The following is a 14,700-nucleotide window of genomic DNA, read 5'->3' as shown; positions in this document are numbered from 1 at the left end:
CAAGATCACCTTACTTTCTTTAGATGACACCATTTATTTTTTATTTAGCAGGATTATAGCTGACGACACGACGAATTCAACAACCCATATTACATGGCTTTGAACTCAGAAATTTTAATTAATATACGATATGAAACAATAAGAATTAAGACAATGTTTTCTATCGATCGTTCATTGCTTACATTTCTCTTCCGAGAATTCATCGACCTACTGAAAATTACACATATTATTCAAAATGCCCTAACTGGATATAAAACATTGCGCGCAAAACGTATTATTTTTATTGAATTAAAATATTATTGAATTTAATAATTACTTTCATTTACCTCATAAACTTATTAATCTGATTACTTTTGTATTGTTTTGAGTATGTTACTTACAATTAGTTAAAATACAATCATTTTTCATATTAACGTTTCTAATCATTTTTAGTACAAATTTTTGAGTTCAAGGTCATGTGAAAGTCATTATATAAATCCATTCCGGCGTCAGCTATAACTCTACTAGATTAAAAATACGTAATACCATTTTAAAAAGCTAAGGTAATCATGACAATTTATTAAAACAACAAATGGTAATTATTCATATGCTGTTACGTATGTAACTTTAAGCAACTGTTTCCTACATACATACATACATACATACATACATACATACATACATACATACATACATACATACATACATACATACATACATACATACATACATACATACATACATACATACACACACACACACACACACACACACACACACACACACACACACACACACACACACACACACACACACACACACACACACACACACACACACACACACACACACACACACACACACACTACATACATACATATATATATATGAGGAGAATCCTTTTTTAAATAATTACCACGTGATCGATACCACTTGACTGTTATTTTTATAAATTGTGCATACGATACATCACTTGTAATTTGTAAATTTTAGTTTAGCTGTATCCAGAATACACATAGATGTACGTGTTGGACTCCAGTTGTCTAAAGTCTAGCTTCGATTATCTAAACTGATAAGCATTGATAGTGAGAACATTTGTTGGGATTCTAATATAAGAACCATTCAATTGTATAAACTACCTGTCTTGTAACTTGTTCTGCCGATGAAAAACGAATTCTACTGTACTTTCTGTCTCCCTACTGAATATAAACGAATAGCAGAGATCAAATTAGCTCGGTATAACTATACTTAAATTTACAATCATTTGCATTCCGTATAATGTGTAGTTATAGTCTATAAATTTATATACTTGTGGCTTTTGTATCCCGCAGTTTTCATTATTTCCACCTACTAAGTGTCTATAAAGTCCTTAAGTTATGAACTTTTTTGCTTTCAGTATACCAAAGGCAATATAATATCGCATGATTTGATCATTTAAGGTGTACGATCAATACTCGACGATAATATACAGATGGATATTCAACAATATAGATTAATCTTTGTATGTTTTTTGCAGAATATTTATAAATATATTAGTAATATGCCGATAACGTCTTTTTAATAAAAATAAATTCAATCACAAATTAATATTGATCATAATGCTTGTAATAATATCGCTCTATAATATTCTAAAAATTAAACAAATGGCTTCAATAGAATAATCTTCAAAAAATATAAGAAGTTTTAATTGTTGAGAAACTTGTGTAGAAGTTACTATTGTGTATCAGTTACATGGGGATTTAAGTAATCGAGTTAAGTTCTTTAAGTATTTCTAAAATAAAAGTACAGTATATGATTTGACACTGTAACAAGAATAACATAACAAACAATTTGTGGAGTCTTTTTACTTCGTGGTACTTGAAAAAATAATACGCACAACTCACGAATATACGCGTACTTATTCGTGCTGTAAAAATGGTATGGATATGATACTGCGATCAAAATTTTAACCCCTTGCAGATAAATTCCGTCAAATAAGCGCATCGTGTCCTTATTTATAGAGCTGAGATTTGCTAGTATTTTCACAAAAAATTAATATTATTATTTAAAGAAGAATAAAATGGCATGTATTTACTTTGCTACTCCTAATATTGAAGTCTTCATTATATAGTCTCCTATCACGTGTAAAATACTTTCAACATTCGGAAAAATTCACATCCGCAAAAGGTTAATAGATTACATTCTTACGTTATTCTATAATAGATTTTAGTATATCATCGTTTTAATTCTTAACTGCTTAAAGCATTTCTAGTTTTCAAATCTTTATAATTTGAAGAATATAAAAAAGTAAACATGCTGTATACTATAATTTGTTACGACATTAGAATGTTTTTAAATTATAAGAGTCTTGTATTATAGATATGTTACAATACTGAAGTATTTTGAAATGTATTGCTTGTATAGTCGAATAAAGTTTGATATGTAATATAATTTAAACTTTACGTAAGTATAAACTTTCAAGGCAATTAAGAATTAAAGCACATGTAATTGAGGAACGAGCGTTTACGTTACACGTGTTCTGTTTTCAAATAATGTATCCAAAAATACAGTTTTATAATTTAAATATATAATTTAAGATATATATATTTATAAAGGCATCATGTAACATATGTAATAGAATATATTAGTTATAAATAATTGTATACTTTCTTCTATTTTTAGATATAATTCTTGAATATAATATTAAGATGAGCTTCAATGAATAAGCATTACTTCCTATTATTATTACTGCTACATGACATATGTTTAATTTAAAATTCAGAATTTTTTATATTGTACAAGATTGTATTTTCGAGAAATCCATTATTTTATGTCTCAAAGTAATCTGTTTAAATAACATTTCCTTTTAACAGACTTAAAACAGCTAATAAAATTAACATGTGAACTGGAAAGATGGATGGACTACCTGTGGAAAACATAAACAACGTTTAGAAAATTATGGAATCTTGCTTATTTTTTCAGCATATAAAATATTAAAAGTACATATTATATCTAATCGTATTGTTACAGAATTCTAGCTGCAGCATTGATTTTCATAAAATTAACGAAATGTTGTAGAAATGCACATATTAAAAAACTCTTTCCTTTGACAAAAGTATTCCACTTTTTTATTTTCCGAGATACATAATCGTGAAAAACTTTCGTTATCGCTACATTGAATTCTATATGCATGAGTGTGCTGTAAGACGGCCACAAACATAGCCGCACGTTCGTCGCTCCGGTGGCGATTTATATCAGGTATCTCTGGTTCCACATACCCTCTAGAAAAGCTTCAATAGTTCTCGTCAATCCTGGTAGTTTCCTACGTTGTTTCGTACATGCATGTAGAAATGATTCCTACTTACAATAGATAACAGAAATTAGTATAAGCAACATTATATTCTACAAAGTGAGAGTGCTTCGTCTACATTCTATATTCTCATAAAGCCCACGTAATATTAAATTGGAAAATGTAACCGGCATTCTTTCGAATGTTACCGATGGCCGATCGATCTAAAATTTGACTTCGGGTATTTATTTATTTATTTATTAGTTTTTGAGATATCGTTAAAAAACCTTCGGTGCAATATATTGAACTGTACCTATACAAATGTGACTAATACAACAGTTCTCGCTCTAGTGATCAACATCAGTGATCCGTTGAATAGATTGCAGTGATGGCCGCACTATATAAAGGCTGTTCCACGAAAAATTAGTTACCGTTAATGCGGTCACCCAACAAATTTTGCTGTTTTATAATAATATAATGTCTTCTATGGAATTCGCTTAGTGTCTTTTTTACTTTCTAGCAACAAGGAACAACAGTAAATTAATATTTAACGCCTGGGTTATATATTCGAACATGGATCTGGAGAATGTCATAGTTGCCGCAATTTAACCGTCTCCAATTTCACTGATACTTGAGATACTGTCGCTACGTGGGAATCTATTTCTTTTAGTATAGTTTTTCATCGTTGTTCCTGTTTTTCTTTTTGTTGATTAAGGAAGTAAAGGCGTCCTTCATTTGTTTTTGGGCACCTCTACCCCGTAAAATACAACGCTACTTATCAATTTCTATCATCTAAATTAGGGGTGTGAAATTTGGATCTCACGAGCTCTCTTAGAACTTCTCGCCTGCATAACACAATCTTGGACAGTTTCTAGGAGCAGAAGTAGTAAGAGAACGGTGGTCGAGAGTTACTAGATTGAGAGGAGGCAGTTCTTAACACCTCCGATCTAGGTGAATAAAACTCATTTCTATATGCATGAAACAATGTAGGAAATTACTGCAATTGACTGGAACAAGGACAGGGCCAAGAGGGTTCTTTCGCTGTGAGCTTCATATGACGCAACAGAATCAGCGTGTGTGACCGTTTCAGAAAATCGCAAACTAGAGCCGTAAATACGTGAGATAATGGGCAGACCACCCTGCCATTTCGACTACTCCGACCTGGATTCGTTTTAGAGCTCTTCCGCTGAGCAACATGGTATTTGTGAAATCCGTAAGGGTCGAAAGTCTGAGCGACAAACGTGCGACTATGCTTATAGCTGTCTCACAGACACACATGTAAATAGAATTAAACGTACTGATAGCGAACGTTTCTCGCGATTATCTCAGGAACTAAAAGAGTTTACTATTTTTATCGGAGGAAAGAATTGTTTAAAATGTGCATTTCTACAACATTTAGTAATTTTATGAAAATCGGCGCTACAGCAAAAATTCTGCTATATTGCCAAAACCAAATACAACATACCATTACACGCTAGAAGACCATCTTCATCATATCCATCCTGACAGTAACAACGTTTTCCAGACGTTGTATTATTCCGTTGAATGCAATGTGCACCATCGATGCATTCAGAATCTTCGTTACATGGAGCATGTAGTGCTAAAAGAAAATGAAGAGATTAGATTTCGGATATTTTCAATGATCAATTTTTTCTATGCAGAAACAATATATAGAACTTATTTTATACAGCTATTTCGCGAATTATTGATCGCATCCACATAATTATATACTTAACCCTTTGCACTCGAAAGGTGACTCTCAGTCACCACTTGATTTGATGCAGTAAAACTATAAAATTTGATATTCAACATTGAACTGTACATAATGCATCGGCGTGTGAAATATTAGGCTAAAAGATCTTCGTTTCTCAATTCACTTGCGATTTCTCTTTGAGTTAATTTAAAAAAAAATTGTCTGTCTAGTCAAGAAATGTTAAGTATTTCTGACGAAATACTTCCGAGTGCAAAGGGTTAATCCTTTGCGGTTCTACGTCGAAGTAGAATCGACATTAAATTTGATTTCAATTTTATCCCGAAGTATTTTACCGATCTCTACTATAATTATTCGTAATATCATAGTTATACCATATAAATACAATTTTAGTGCCTCCCAAATGTTTTTAAATAAATGATTATAGCGCCATGTTAAACTGTAATTGAATGAAACAACACTGATACAAGTTTTAAGATAGAAAAGTAAGAATGCTTCGGATCACAAAGGGTTAATTGTTAGAACCATTAATCCTTTGCTTTTTAATAATATTTTAGAAACCAAACTCCGTTAGCACTTTTAAGAAAAGAAAAAAGGTTGCACAAATTATTGATTTCAACACTCATTGAGATTGGAGAGGAAGTAAGATTTTTTGCAACTTTGCTCGCACATCTATTAAAACGCTGTTTACACGGTAACTATTTGAATTTATTTTTTAAATAATGTGTTTATCGTCTATCGAACAAAGGACGTTTGTCGATCGGGTCGTGGATTCACAGTTAAGGACGCAGTCATTACAATCGCTATCTTTCTTTACCCTCCCATGCATCCTTATAAGAATCTACAGGTGTTTCACTTACTTCGCCACGTCTCAAAATTAAATTACTGCGGAGAATCTTATCGAAACTGAGGCATTACTGCCCTTCTAACCGAAAGTGTCGAGAGTCCGATTGTTCGTCGACTACGATACCTATCGCGCAAACTAACAATTTTCGATACTGAAATCTTGATAATGGCTTACACGAAAAATTTTATTTCTATGATTTGGAAATGTCTGAATGTCAGTTTCAGAAATATGGAATAGAAATCGTAGGATTCTATTTAACTATTGTGATATGCTTTTGTAAGACGTTTCAAGGTAATCGCATTGTCAAATACCTCTCGCTCTGATATGTTATATTTCACATTATGTAACTTTTGTCTAATGTGCGGGGCTTTTTACTCAATTTATTGAGTTGTACACGCCCCTTGATTTGTGCGCAACAATTTCCAAACGCCCTGTATTTAGTGAAAGCTACATTGAAGGGGAGAATATAATATCTGATGAATAAACAAATAGTTTTTAAAATACATAAAAATTTCCGGAACTTTTTAATCACGCTTCGTATGTTATCAACAGTTCTGTTGAAATTGATTTCTTATTTCTGTGTAGAGAGTTGTATTTGCTTAATTACTGATACATAAATTCTCAGTAATGTCTTTTTATCTTTTAAGCCTCCAAATGCAAATCAATGTATTGTATTAATTTATCTAGGTTTTCACTGTTTTCATTGTAAGCTCTCTATTTTAATATGAGCTAATAGAAAACCGCTAACCGTGGATTATTCTACGTTCGGTAAAATGAACCTAATACGATGCGCGGAATATTTATGCGAATGAACCAAGCAGTAAAGAAGAAAAGTTAAAGAGGAAAAGTTTGAATTAACAGGAAATGGGGATACGTAATGGTAATTCTACGGTCTCCATTTGCTACAACGATGCATGTGTTCCATTTTCACTGTATCTGACCTCAAAATATAACAACATTATGCATAAAACAATCTGTAGAATTTATTAAACCTTTTTTTCAGAAAAGCGATTGAGTTTCGACCCCTGGTTCCTTTGAGATTTTTTCCTCGTAATGAGTAGAATACATTGCAGTAATAAACCTTGAATTTCAAGGTCAAAGTCACTTTTGCACAGACATTTGTTATCAAATCTGCACCGATCTGGAGGTGTAGAATCACGCTACAATGTTCTTTACGCATAATTTTTATAGACTCTCCACAAATAAAACCTCGAATACGTCGAACAAACTCATTTGTCGACCTAATACGAGTGTAACGGACGATCCCTGGCGCTATACCTGACGAGATCGAACCGCTCGATACAGCTGAAAAGTTCGAATGTTCGAATGTCTCGGGTAAGTAGGTGTGTACATACTTGGCTCGAGCTCGCTCAATCTTTATCGACCAGATTCGAGTCCGATACGTCGAATATTCGCACACCCCTAGCGGGTACCCGAAAGTTTTGGGCACGGCTCTAGTTAGAATAGATCGGACGGTCTCGAGCCAGCACCTGATATATATATATTATAAATGCATGCACCTAAGTAGAAGACCAACCTTCTCAGGTCAGATTGGAAGAAATCAGATAAGCCTAGATATATATAAGTTCATTTTCGTAGTAAACAATATCTATGTTCTCGTCTTCCTGGACGTTTTGGCAAAAAAGTTTTTCATTTTACTGCCACTCCTTGTAATTTCTAAAACTTTTATGGTCTGATTGGATTGATCTTTTATTTATAGTTTTACTTTGCGTAGAGAAAACGTTTACGGGACGAATTTTTGGCAACTCGAAAGTTAAGATCCAAAATATTTATAAAGATTCTTGTACCCCCTCCTATAAGTTACATGCTTTTGAATTAAAGTTAAAAGTGTTTCGTCAACCCATTCATTTTCAGAACAAACAGGGCGAAAAGTTTATTTTTTAAACAATATTCATGTCTTTTATGTTCTGTAATACGCATTAATAAGTGAAAATTAAATATAAATATTTGCGTAGTCCAAAGAGGCAGACAAATATAAATATAGTCGGGAGATGGTCTTCATTCCTCCGCCTGTAGTTATACCCCGAAAAATTAAGCCCACACATAGCCGAAATAAAAAATTGACCTACTAGAGAATGGCTTGAACCTATGGCGCAAGATAACTGATTGCCCAGTATATACCAGGTGCGAATTCATGATGCGTAAATATTATTGAAAGTTAAGTGTCAAAGCGCTTGATTGCGTGATTCCTTTGTTTGGAACTCACTATTATAATGTTTGCAAACGGTTAAAATGTGAAAACAAAAACAGATATTCCTATATGCACCATAAAACGGTGTTTTTCCTATATTATATCGATAATGGTTAACGGGGATATTGCAAGCTTCATAATGACTCTCCTTTTACTTGGGATGTTGCAAGCTTCATAATATCTACTTTCACTTGCTTGTATTGAACACTACATAGAACTGCTACATACACAGTCTGAGGCGCAGTTCCTAGAGTAGAGGTAGTAGAGAAACGTTGATAAAGAGTCACTGGTTTAAGAGAAGGTACACACATACATAATTCGACACCTCTGACGTAGAGTGATACTGTATTGATAAACCGTTTCCACAAAATTTTGTCTGAACTTTATACGGAATATTTAAGAAATTAATTTTGTTCCGTGTATTATTAAATATGATAATGTTATATGAGTCATAAAATTCTACTTACATATTTCGTATAATACGAATATACATGTTATTTTGAAGAAAAATCTCATTCTAAGTACCTAAAGCTATTATCAATATTATTATTTTCACATAAAGATTAACTGACTCTAAACTTTTACATAAATCAAAATTTTGTATGTTTGCTGAGCCCTACTTGCTTTACTGACAAGAGTACGTTAAAACATTTAACTCGAAAATTCTAATTTTTCAAAAACAGATTTGTATGAAATCCTTAAAACAATTATTGGACAACGTCTTTTAGCCAATTTTATTTCCTCAGGGCGAAATCATCTCGTGGATGGATGTACACATCTATTATTGCATTTCCCTATGTATTTTCAAAACTATAGAAGATATTAAAAAATGTATAAAATAAAAATTGAATTGTTTCTCATACTTTACAAGAAGCAAACAGTGCCGTTCGTATTTTTCTAAAGAAGTAAGTCTTATGGTGTAAAATCAAAACAATAACATTTTGATAAATAAAAAATTTTGATCTGCTTCTCAAACTCAAGATGAATTTTGCCGCAGAATCTTTATATCAATCCCTCCTAAATCGAAATTGTAGAATCACATTTTACACATAAAGCAAATGCATGCGAAGTGCAGGAAAAAAAGTTGAAAGAGCACTGACTACGCAAGAAATATTTAACTCATGCAATTCTTAAAATAAACTCTTTCAGGCATTTATTAGGTATCAGAAATCGTGAATGTCCCTGTTAAGCGTATAAACAAAAGAACTGATTGAAGGTAATCTATTTAAAATTGTATGAAACAAAAGATTAGCACTAACACGAACAAAAAATATTTAATACATAATTGCATACCGATACACGTATGCTAGGTGTTTGTAAATTATTGCGCACAAATGATAGGGAGTATACATCTCACTAAACTGAATAAAAAAAACTCAGTGAACATAGGTCCAAAACTCAATATTTTCCAAGATAAAGATAGGTTTCACTTGAAAAAAACGTATGGGGTTCGAATCAAGAACACCGAATTATCTCAAAAAGTATTAGTGATGCGAACAAATGTCTCAAATAAAAGCCACAGAGTCTGAAATACTACATATTACGGTGGGAGGTATCTGACCGTGACGAGATATTGAAACGTCTTGCGAAGATCCGGTCACAGTTCTTAAATAAAACTCTATGGTTTCTATTCCATACTTTTGAAGTCAACATACAGACGTTTCCAAACTATAAGAATGAAATTGTTCACCTAAACCATTATGGAGATATCAAAATTCAAAGTTGCTGGTTCGTCGGTAGTAATGGTGCCGACCGCCTGCGAATAAAGGAACGCAATATTCAGGGTCCTTGTTTATTAGACTGTGGGGTTTCCGATCTGAAAATGCGAACGACTTCGTCTATCGATCGAGTCGTGGATTCAAACGCAGTTATCGTATTCGCTACCTTCCTTTACTCTCCCATGTGTTCTTATGGGAGCCTACAGGCGTTTCACTCGCTCCACCACATCCGAAGGTTGTGTCACTACGCAGAATCTGTCGAAACTAAGGCGTCACAGTTGCTCAACCGAGAATTCACTTGCCCTGTTGTTGACAAGTGATGAGTCCGACTTGTCCGTCGGCCACCGTCTCTACCGACGAACCAACTCTGGCTGTCGATACCTTGTTAACGCTTTAAGCGAAAACTTTCATTTCCATGGTTTGGAAACGTCTGAATGTGTGTTTCAAAAATATGGAATAAGAAGTATAGAACACTATTCAAGAATTGTAACATGACTTTACCTGGACCTTACAAGCAAACGTTACGGTTACATACCTCCTCCTACCATAACATATATCATAGTATTTCATACCGTGTATATCTTTTGTTTGACACATTTCTTCGTATCACTAATATTTTTCGAGATAAAATCGGTGTTCTTGATTCGGCCCTCATACATTGTTTTTTCAAACAAAACCTATTTTCATCTCGAAAACTATAGAGTTTTTGGCTTATGCCTATTGGGGTTTTTTATCCAGTTTAGTGAGTTGTATACGCCCTATCGCAATAGTTTAGGAACACTCTGTACCTATCAGCAGATATACTTCTTTCATCGAAAGAGTTGATTTTGGAGCTCATGTTAATGAATATTTTTTATTCCTTTTGGAAAGTAATATAAAATGAATTTATAAAGTTTTAGATCTCTTCCCTAACACCGTGTGTATTCTAATACCACATTGGGAAATGGTCACGTATTGGATGCTCAATATTAATTTTATTGCTACAACTCAATATTTAATGATCCAAAATGTAATATTTAATATCCGATACAAAATTAAGTAAAAAAGAAATATATTTTCAAGAGAAAATGTCGATCACCTTAACGACCTAGAAAATAATCTTATTATTAGTCAAAATTTTGTTTGCATCTTACTTCATTTTTTTAACTATTTGAGTTATATGAAAACTATGCTCCTGCATTTTTTAAAAATAAACCTAATATTTGCGCGTTTAAGTTCTGACACGATACCCTACATAAACTACATTACCTGTCTTCTACGTTAAAATATTGGTCAACGACTTCCCCAAACAGTATCGAGATATGATCGCTAAATGGAGGAGGTTGGTCCCCACTATTTAGAAAACACGTAATGGGTTTTCATTTGGTCAAGAAGAAATCTAAAAGTAATGAATCAGAAAATTCTGACGTTTTATTGAATACGGTTGCCTTAATGACAAAACCTAGAACATTCTAGGTAGAAGTTATAATCGCATTGTTAGACAGGTGAAATGTGAATATAAAAAAATACACACAATTATTATATTAGTGTAACAAAGGAATACACTTTAACATACTAAATGTCAAGTTTAACATTACCTCTTCCTTTTTTGTATCTTTTATTACATTTTTATTTTCTGTTATGGGAGCATATTTGCAGTATTTATAGTAATACTATACCTAGTTGTCAGTAATTTATTTTGTTTCCTGCAATGTAATCTAAACAAATTAATCTATGTAAATTCATGTCTGAAAGAACTTAATAATTTTCTTGAAAATTAGAAAAAATCCGTTCCATCCAGAATTATTTGAAGGGAAACACTAATTAATTCTGTAACACCCAATATAGCTTGCACTGTTTGAAAATTATTTACTCAAAGTAAAACACCGTTTCATCTTATATTTGAAAATATACTTTATTTAGTGCAAAGCATATGTGCAAGTAAGCCCTTATTTTATTTATAGTTTATTAACACTAAACGTTCCGACACTTTTTGTATGTATCTATTTTTACCGTAACTAGTCAATTAATAGATTATAAGATAACGGTAAACAAGTTAGACAAGAAATTTTTCTTAGTGGACACAGAACTAAAAAAAGAGATAAAAACTGAAAAACTGATTAATCGGATAATGTAGAAGTCGATATGAAGTAAAATGAACGAAAGAAAATGCAGAATTTTAAGCTGAATTTTAGAACCGGTCATTTGACCGGTTGTGGTACGTTTAGTGTTTTATAATATATGTTATAATTATGAAAAGTGTTAAAAATGATCTTATGTTATGTATAATTATATCACGTGTAATGTAAATATAATATCAGTAGACGATATTTGAAGATCCTGAAATCCTTGAAATCTTGAAAAATTTCAACATATTTTTGAAATATTTGAACATACCTATGTTTCAACGTTTACTAATGACTGTAACGATGTTATTTCATTTTCTATATCAAATATTTTATATTTCCTTACTGCAATTGAACTTACGCTATCTTATACTATGCTTTAAGCTTTCTCAGTTTGAACAAAAGCTCGATGCGTTTTAATTTCACGTTAACACGCAATGTCACGCAAACGTGTTCCCGACATGACACTTAGCATTCGATCAATCTTCAAGTTACGCGGCAATGTATAATTTTGCTTAATATTACTTAAATTATCAAAACTTTATGACCATAATAAGAGAAAATATACACGGTAATACACTACGAAATACAAAATATTTCAATTCTAAATTGTTTTAATAAGGCCGTCTTTATTATTTGCTAAAATGCGGATTATTTTTAAGCTCTTCTTCTGAAAACTTCCCCTAACTGGCATTTTATTACTAAAAAATAATGACAATACAATTTAAGATGATCAATTGTACAGTCCAGAAAATAGTATATATTGCATATTAATTAATAACAATAATACACATGCAAAATATGTACATATACGCGTGTATATACGGATTACAACCGTAGTTAAAAATTCGTTTTCTGAACTAACTTCGTCAAACGTCGAGTGTTGCAAAGAAAAAGACGGGAAAATTCGAGGTACAGTATATGAAACTCCGCAACGATATTCTTAAAGCTTTCCAATTTGCATAGATAACCATAGACCTACTACTAACACCGTAATGTTTTCACATATTGCAACAGAACACGTGAGTATATGCAAATGACAGTAGCGGCTTGTGCGCTAAGAAATTCAATTTCTTTTTTAGAATGTTTACCATTACTTTTTCTCGACAACTTTGGCTGACCTCAAATAAAGTCAAATATTAATAATCTACTGTGTTATATTGCCTATATTTAGTCAAAATTGTAACGACAAGTATTTTACATATTACGTATACTTTAATAAATGTAGGTGTTAATATTGCGAATTATTTTTATGCGACTTTGTAATTTGAGTTTTTAAAGATGACTTACTTTAATTTCATTTAATGAACGATTTAAAGAAACAGGCTATATAGTACATGCATGCATGAGGTTTTTTTTTTAATTTAGTTACCTTTGAATTTGTTGGTACACGCGCCGTTAAGCGGTGGACTGTAATCTCCACATAGGCAACGGGTCCTTCCATCTCGGGAATCTGACAGACACGTAGTATTCTGTATACCAGCACAATCAGTGTCTAACTTACATTCGCGAGCCTTCCCAACTGAAATTATAAATTCCCGCATACAATTATCAAGAATATTCTACAATTATATATGTGCTGCTTATAAATAATATAATGATAAATAAATAATATATATATATGTATAATTTATTTATCTATATATGTTTACGTATTTATCATTGTCAAACGTACTTTCTTGGAAGAATTATGTTTTAAAAGCAAAATTACGTGCACATACTTTATTACAACTGATAATTTCTTTTCCTTTTTTTGCATAACGCACAGGCATCACAATTTTCTAATTACTCGTTTAAACGTTCAATATTTAAGATAGTAGGTACCATCGCATACCTGATTTTTGAAAACAATAGGCTCCTATTGTGTAACAGTTTTCATAGAATCAAAGAACAGCAAAACATAGTTGAATTTTTTGTTTACAATGAAATGTGTGATTGCATAATACACAAACGTAAAGATTTAAATAATTCTGAAACGTCCATTTTGGTTAGTGATTAAAGTGAAAATAGGTAATACAACGAACCTGGCGTAGGTGGCGGTGGTGGATTTTGATTTTGATTCTGAGGATTGGTTTTACCAAAGGTCGTCAAAGCGTAAGTGGCGGATGGCGACACGTAAAATACCAGTAAAAGGAACGGCGTAAATATCTGGAAGATTCTTCCCTTCTTCATTTCTTTCGATTTTTCTTGTTGCAGCTTTCCAAAAGAATTATCACTGAATATATTCACTAATCACTCAATTACGAAATTTTCAAACTCCGAGAAGAACAAAAAAACACACGCTTTTCTTCACTGAATCCTATTATTCCGTTAGAATGAAGTCAAGATACACAAGGTCTTTCTCAAACTTGTTGAATACACTAAAATATCTTTTCAGATGACCGTTATCCTTGTTGTTATTAGAAATAGAAACCAAATGTAACGAAGTATTGAACCGATTTACTTGCCGCACTTTTAAGTAACTTACTTATCAAACGGAATACTCTTAGGTGCTATTTGAGAACTGCGTGTTACAAGGACGTTGGAAGGCCTTTTAAGCCTTTGAGGCACCCCCTCCTCATACCCCATGTGCTGCCACCACCGACTACCCAAGCAAAAAGTACCCTATACCAAAACGTAGTTGGCCTACTACGTCGCCGAAGAATCGGAGTATGCTTTGGTTCCTTCAAGTTTCGATCGTTGCTTGTGGCCACAGAAAATATAGTAGTATTGTGATATACTGAAATAAAGTTCCCGCTTCAGAAAGAATATCGTACGAGCACTTTTGCTATTCATTACTTAATGCTGCATGAAACCTCGTCCGTATACCGTTTAATTACAAGATAATTTACGAATAATCAGTAAACTTTCTTTTTCACTG

At 32.5% G+C, this 14,700-nt stretch overlaps 1 protein-coding gene across 2 annotated transcripts; it reads right to left on the bottom strand.

Moving 5' to 3' along the window:
• Positions 1-902: 902 nt before the first annotated feature.
• Positions 903-14,369, bottom strand: sosie (oogenesis-related protein sosie). 2 transcript variants are annotated; one of them, XM_076365287.1, is made up of 4 exons: positions 13,865-14,369; positions 13,213-13,362; positions 4,713-4,847; positions 903-2,884 (listed from the first exon to the last, which is right to left on the bottom strand). In XM_076365287.1, exons 1-4 carry the CDS (start codon positions 14,010-14,012, stop codon positions 2,808-2,810), a joined length of 510 nt encoding a protein of 169 aa, XP_076221402.1. In that variant the 5' UTR covers positions 14,013-14,369; the 3' UTR covers positions 903-2,807. The 2 variants fall into 2 exon arrangements, with proteins under 2 accessions (XP_076221402.1, XP_076221403.1); XM_076365288.1 differs by lacking the exon at positions 903-2,884 and adding an exon at positions 3,079-3,315.
• Positions 14,370-14,700: the final 331 nt, after the last annotated feature.

This window comes from Nomia melanderi, chromosome 2, assembly GCF_051020985.1.
Source record: "Nomia melanderi isolate GNS246 chromosome 2, iyNomMela1, whole genome shotgun sequence".
NCBI classification, from domain to species: Eukaryota; Metazoa; Arthropoda; class Insecta; order Hymenoptera; family Halictidae; genus Nomia; species Nomia melanderi.
The sequence above is the reverse complement of the archived record's forward strand: the minus strand, read 5'-3'. Positions and strand labels throughout refer to the sequence as shown.